At 50.2% G+C, this 6976-nt stretch overlaps 1 protein-coding gene across 1 annotated transcript in view; it reads right to left on the bottom strand.

Moving 5' to 3' along the window:
• Positions 1 to 544: 544 nt before the first annotated feature.
• The window catches only part of TIMM23B (translocase of inner mitochondrial membrane 23 homolog B), a 32686-nt gene continuing 26254 nt past the window's right edge, over positions 545 to 6976 (bottom strand). The window contains exon 7 of the mRNA XM_038744203.1: positions 545 to 977. Within this exon, the coding sequence (XP_038600131.1) occupies positions 862 to 977 (116 nt within the window). The 3' untranslated portion in view covers positions 545 to 861. The remainder of the gene's footprint in view (positions 978 to 6976) is intronic.

Here is a 6976-nt window from a genome sequence, read left to right as displayed (position 1 = left end):
AGTCACCGTTAGAAGAGGCGTCTTCCATCCACATCCATTCAGTCCCCGCCTGGAAGCTCACCAAGTTGGCCTTGGTGGCTGTCGCCGCTCGCTGGGCCAGAGCCCGACAGCTCTGAACGGCCGGTTCCCAAAAGGGCCAAGGTGAGATTAGCTTTGGGCCTGGCGATGATGACATAAGCAACTGTGGCATGGGAGCAAATCAATCAATCGTATTTATTGAGCGCTTACTGTGTGCAGAGCACTGTACTAAGCGCTTGGGAAGTACAAGTTGGCAACATAAACACTTACTGCGAACAGAGTAGACCCTGGAATACCCCAGACTATCCCTCGATAAAGCCAGACTCCAACAGACTTCCGTATAGATTGGGGCGTTCAGCCTCCCCTCTCTGAACCATCTAGACCATTGCCTGAACGGAGCGGTGACAGAAGGGGGGAGAACGAGACAAGACCGCAGATACGCAACACAAACACCACAATTTTTGGGCTGCTCAATCGGTGGCAACTCACACCCTATACTTGAAATCACTGGCATTACTACCGGCGGTTCTAGGAACACATACTTTATTGGGGGTAAAGCAGTGTCAGTACAGTTCACGGTCCTCCGGTGGTGGTCGATGCACATTCCTAACGCAAGAAAACGGGGTTTTGTGTTCAAATGAGAGGGTGAGGGGCGGGCCGCTCGCTTGGCCATCTGCCACCGCCTTTTGTCTCCGATGGGGCTGGGCTGGAACCACAGATGATGGGATCTGATGGGATGTGGATGGGAAAAAAAAAATAACCAGCGCGGATCAGTTTTACCAACTGCCGTGGAGACTCGGTGGCACCTCTCCTTCCCTCGCTCAGTCCTCGGTGAGGCGGCCCTCAGAGTGATTGGCGGGGCACGGAGTCTTTCATGTGCTCCCAGTTGTTGTAGAGAGCATAGAGGCCAGTGAGCGTTAGCCCAGCCAGTCCACCTCGTGCTATGCCCCGCAGTCCACCTGCAAAACCGAAAACCAGCAGTGAAACACGGCTCAGACCGGTGTGTGCATTCAACCCGGACGTCCTTATCCCAGTTGCTGTCCCTATGCAAGAGCTGAATGGGCACAAAAGCAGGCAGGACCGACAATACCAGCCCACAGGATGCGCAGGAGATAAGCTGATGATTCAATAAATCAACCACCACCTAACCAGACTAAGGGTGGTTGCCCCAAATTGGACTCCCTAGCCTTGGGAAGCCAACTTCTTAACCTCGTGGGACTAGTGGCATGGAGTGACATTGATGCTTATTGCTGGTACCACCAGAATGAGAATTATATACTCAAATGGCAGCTTTACCGAGATCATGCATGCATGCGTGTATTTTTGTGTGGCAGCGAAACATCCACTTTACTAACAGGCTGGGCAGCAGCCCATCGAGGTTCAAGAAAGCCGGAGACGATCTTCCCCAATCCCTCACCCTGGCTTTAAGGCTTTTTAAAATTAAATTAAATTACTTAAATTAAATTATTTATTTCAAACCATGCACGAGGTCTTTAAAATCTCCCTGCCAAGAAATACGGCTCAAGAAAGCAAGAGCCAATCTTCCCCAGTCTCTCACCTGGGCTTTAAGGCTTTTTAAAGTCATTATGCATTTAAAACCACGCGTGAGGTCTTTAAAAGCTCCCTGCCCAAACCCCAGCTCTATTGCTAGGCTGTGAAGCTGATGTAAAGTGACGGGATTCTGGAAGGAATCCACTGGCGGCTGGGTTTGGGAGATAGGCGGGATGACCACGCCGTTTAGCAATCACCCCCTCCTGCCGGTCCCCGATAGCCGACTCGTCTCTCCCATATTATCTCTCTGTAGCAGTCCTAGCACAAGACAGGAGATACGGCTTACAAATAGATTTCAAAACAACCGTAATATCGGGTCAGAAACACCGGCAGGATCCAGTTTCCCCGAGGAGATGGACGGCACCTTTCCCGAACCCTCCCTTTTCCAACTCCTCTGGAGGTTGATGGGTCCCAGAGGACGGAGACCCGGGTCTTCGTTCCAGCCCTTGCATTACCTTGCTCTGGGCCTCTTTTTCTGATCTGTAGAATGGGGGTACTACTGGCCTCTCCCTAATAACAATGATGGCATTTATTAAGCGCTTACTATGTGCAAAGCACTGTTCTAAGCGCTGGGGGGGATACAAGGTGATCAGGTTGTCCCACGGGGGGCTCACAGTCAACCCCCATTTTACAGATGAGGGAACGGAGGCCCAGAGAAGTGAAGTGACTTGCCCAAGGTCACACAGCTGACAACTGGCAGAGCCGGGATTTGAACCCACGACCACGGACTCCAAAGCCCGGAGAAGTTGTGAGGATAAAACGAGAGGGTTGGCACAAGCACGCTTCAGAAAAATAAGCCCCCTAAGGTCAGACTGGTGGTGTGACTAACTTGCTCTACGCATTACCCGGCATTTCCGAAAAAAATGCTAATATTGGAGAATGATTTTCTTGCAATGGTCACATCTCGTCAAGGGGCACATCTCGTCTCAAGCTCAGTTACCGTAGCAACCTCTCAATTTTCCTTGCGCTGCGGATTATTAGCTTCTTTGGGGCCATTTCCTGCTGCTGAAGTTCCTTCCCTGTGGTTCCTATTTTATTTTTTAATGGTATTTGTTAAGCGCTTACTAAGTGCCAGGCCCGGTTCTTAGTGCTGGGGTTGGTACATGTTAATCAGGTTGGTCACAGACCCTCACAGCCTTAAACCCCATTTTACAAATGAGGTGACGGAGTCGCAGAAAAGTGAAGCACCCAAGGACACACAGCAGAAAAGGGACGGAGCCCAGCATTAGAACCCAGGTCCTTCTGCTCTATCCACGAGGCCACGCTGCTTCGTGCAGCTTGCTTCCATTCATTCAATCGTATTTATTGAGCGCTTCCTGTGTGCAGGGCGCTGTCCTAAGCGCTTGGAAAGTACAGGTCGGCACCATCTGTATTCTGACACTACGACTGGAAGCAGAGCGGCCTAGTGGAAAGAGCCTGTGCCTGAGAGTCGGGAGGACCCGGGTTCTAATTCCAACCCTGCTGGGTGACTTTGGGCAAGTCTCAACATCTCTGTACCTCAGTTTCCTCATCCGTTAAATGGGGATAACAGACTTAATAGACTGTGGGCCCCTTGTGGGACAGGGTCAACCCGTTCGGCTCGTAATCTACCCCCATGCTTAAAACAGTGCCCGGCCCAGGGTACTTGACTAGCATGCTAAGCGCTTAGTACAGTGCTCTGCACATAGTAAGCGCTCAACAAATACGATTGATGATGATTAAAAAAAAATGCTACAGCTGCCTTGGCGAAGAGCTTGTTTGTGTGCTCTGCTGCAGGGTTCTCTTGAGCAGCAAAGGGAAAACAACAAATGCCCTTGCCTATCACTTCCCCACACTTTTAGCCCAAGCCTCAACTTGCATCCCCACCCATGCGGTGATCCCATGGAGACAAACAGGGTTAGGAGAAAAACTGCCACGTTAAAGCACAACTCCTCCCCTCAAACGCCTCGTTTCGACTCGGAGCGGTGCTAAGTGGGAGAAAGGACTATTGCTTGAAAAGCGGAAGAAAACGGACTCCGTGACATTAGAGGAAAAAAGGCAAGGAGAAAGAAAAGTAAAATATCACTGTAAAGCCAGGTCACTCCAGGCCTATACGTGGCATTCAAAGTTTTTGTTCCGAACAATGGTTAATGGGTAGGCTTTGAAAAGACAGGGGAGAAAACAACAACAAAACATAAAAATCTCTCCAAAACTCATTTGCGTCCAAATGCCAAGTTAGAGCTAACTCTGACCCTTGCTCGGTAGTGCTGCTGTGGCCTCACCACAAATTCTCCCGATTTCCAACATGCCTCTGGCCTTCAGGAGAAGAATCATAAAGTGTGTGTCGGGCAGGGGGAAAGCAAGGAAGCCCCTGATCTCACCATCAAGAGCCCGAGGGGGAGCAAGCAGAGACGGAGGCTGCTCGTTATAGCACATGTACCACTGGAACACAGGGCCCAGGCAATCAATCAATCAATCAATGGTACTTACTGAGTGCTTACTGTGTGCAGAGAGCTGTACTAAACGGTTGAAAGGGTACAATAAACAGAGTTGGTAGTCACGTTCCCTGCCCACCACAGTCTCCAGGACGAGCTTCGGGGAGCTCATTCCCTCTCTCCTTCTCAAAAGGACTACTGACAGCAACAGCTGGTTAAATCAACCCTCGGCCCAAAACTCAATGACTGGGTGAAGAAATACCCGATGCCCTGGTGAGTCGTTTTGGTTGCGCTCACGAAATTATCCGATATTTCAACTGGGGTGTTCAATCAATCACCGAGTGGTATTTATTGAGTGCTTACGGTGTACGCAGTACCGTTAAGAGCACAATGGAGAAGGTATAGACGATCCCTACCCACAGGTTGCTTAGGCACTGAGATGTGTCTTTTAGACTGTGAGCCCACTGTTGGGTAGGGACTGTCTCTATATGTTGCCAATTTGTACTTCCCAAGCACTTAGTACAGTGCTCTGCACATAGTAAGCGCTCAATAAATACGATTGATGATGATGTGTTTAATACTGTCTTCTTCAACCGGTCAGTATAAAATGCATAAAGTGTGGGCCAGTACGCTATTCAAAAGGGAAAGGGACTTCAACAAACAAAAAGCTGATCTCAGAATAAAAGCTTATCTGTCGACCCTGTCGTAAGCTTCATGCTCTGAAGCTCACAAATCTCTAGATAGATGGGCCGCCACACCTCAAATTTGACATATCCAAAACAGAACTCCTCACATTACCACCCAGACCCTGTCCTCCCCGTGACTTTCCCATCACTGTAGACAGTACCACCGTCCTCCCTGTCTCACAAGCCTGTAACCCTGGAGTTGTCCTCGGCTCATCGCTCTCATTCAACCCACACATTCGATCTGTCGCCAGATCCCGTCAGTTCCATCTTTCACAACGTGGCTAAAATCTGCCCTTTCCTCTCCACCCCAAATGCTCCCACGTTAACCTGATCATTTATCCTGTACCACCTTGATTCCCGTAGCAGCCTCCTGTCTCTCCCCACTTCAGTCCACCCTTCACTTTACTGCCCCAAATCATTGCTCTACAAATCCATTCAGTCCATGTTTCCCCACTCCTCAAGAACCTCCATCCGCCTCCGCAGCAAACAAACTCCCTAAGTAGGCTTAAAGCACTCATTTTGCTCCCCCACCCCGCAACCTCACCTTACCTCTCTGATTCCTCACTCCCACCGAGCCCCCACACTTTGCTCCTCCAATGCCAATCTACTCACGTACCACCATCTTGCGCACCTGGCCACCGGCCCCCCTGCCCACGACCTGGAATTCCCTTTCTCTTCACAGTAGACAGATGATCACTCGCCCCACCTTTGGAGCCTTATTAAAATCCCATCTCCCCCAAGAACCCTCACCCGACCAAGTCCTCATTTCTTCTACCCCTCTCCCCTCTGCGTTGCTCCTGCACTTGGACCGCACCCTTCATTCACCCCTGCTTTTCCACGGCACTTATGTGTATACGTACCCGTCGTTTATTTATATTAATGTCTGTCCCTATAGGCTGAAAGCTTACGGTGAGCATGGAATGCGTCTACCGACTCTGTTATACTGTACCCTGCCAAGCGCTCAGTACAGTGCTCTGACACAGTAAACGTTGAATAAATACAACTGACTTACTGAACCCTCCAGGCCCTTTTTAGGTTAAACCAACCTCCAAGACCAAAGAGGGCACCCTAAAAGCAGTGGCGGGGGGGGGGGGGGGGGGGGGGAGGGGTCAGTTTCACCTCTCTGCGGCATCCCAGGGAACACAGTTCTTTCTCCAAAACAGAAATTCGGCTGCCAGGTGATAAATCTTCAGATATTAGAACAGTTTTGCTATCCTGCTCTAAGCCATCCCAAATAGGATGGCTTAGAGCAGGCCATGCAGAAGAAGCATGGCCTAGTGGCTAGGGCATGGGCCCGAGCGTCAGACGGTCATGGGTTCTAATCCCAGGTCCTCCACTAGTCTGCTGTGTGACCTTGGGCAAGTCACTTCTCTGTGCCTCAGTTCCCTCCTCTGTAAGATGGGGATTAAGGTTGTGAGCCCCATGTGGGACAGGGACTGTGTCCAATCCGATTACCTGGTATCTACCCGGGTGCTTAGAGTAGTGCCTAGCACATAGTAAGTGCTTTACCGAGACCATAATTATTATTATTATAATAAATAGCTGGGATAAAGCTATGGCATTGCAAACAAGCAAACAGTAGACAGGGAGGGCAGTGCCGAAGGGCAGAACAGGCCTCAGCAGGTCCCAATCCCCGGGAATAAATGTTTACAGTGACACAATCTCCCCACTGGTCTTGTCAGGGCCTGGGCAACGATAAAGTCATTACACTTGGCTCTGTGGTTTCTGGATTTGTTGACTTTCGGGGTTGGGCCTTGAGGATGAGAAGAATATCAGGGCCTTTCCCGGCTCCTGAATTGGAGGTAGTTAAAAGTAATGGGCTGTTGAAAAAGAATGCGAGCAATCTGTGCACTGAGCATGGATGGCCCAAGGTCATGTGTTTGATAATTATCTGAACTGAGAAGCAGTGTGGCCTAGTGGATAGAGCACGGGCCTAGGAGTCAGAAGGCCCTGCGTTCTAATCCTGGCTCTGCCCCTTGTGTGCTCTGTGACCTTGGGCAAGCCATGTAACCTCTCTGTGCCTCAGCTGCCTCATCTGTAAAATGGGGATTAAGACTGTGAGCCCCACGTGGGACACCTGGATTATCTTGGATCTACCCCAGAGTTTAATACAGTGCCTGGCACGCGGTAAGCACTTAAATACCATAAAAACAAACACCTCTCATTGACAACTTGCCATTCCTACCTCTGCTTTTGAGAAGACACAAGGTGATGGGTCAGCAACGGGTTTTGGGGAGGGGCCCAGAGGCCCACCCGTACTGCAAGGGATGAGGCAAAGTGCTTTTCCTGCTCACCAAACAGGGACGGATTTCAACACCCAAGGCTCGG

This window comes from Tachyglossus aculeatus, chromosome 3 (genome assembly GCF_015852505.1).
Source record: "Tachyglossus aculeatus isolate mTacAcu1 chromosome 3, mTacAcu1.pri, whole genome shotgun sequence".
Lineage (NCBI taxonomy): Eukaryota > Metazoa > Chordata > Mammalia > Monotremata > Tachyglossidae > Tachyglossus > Tachyglossus aculeatus.
This window is presented reverse-complemented; position numbering and strand designations above follow the sequence as displayed.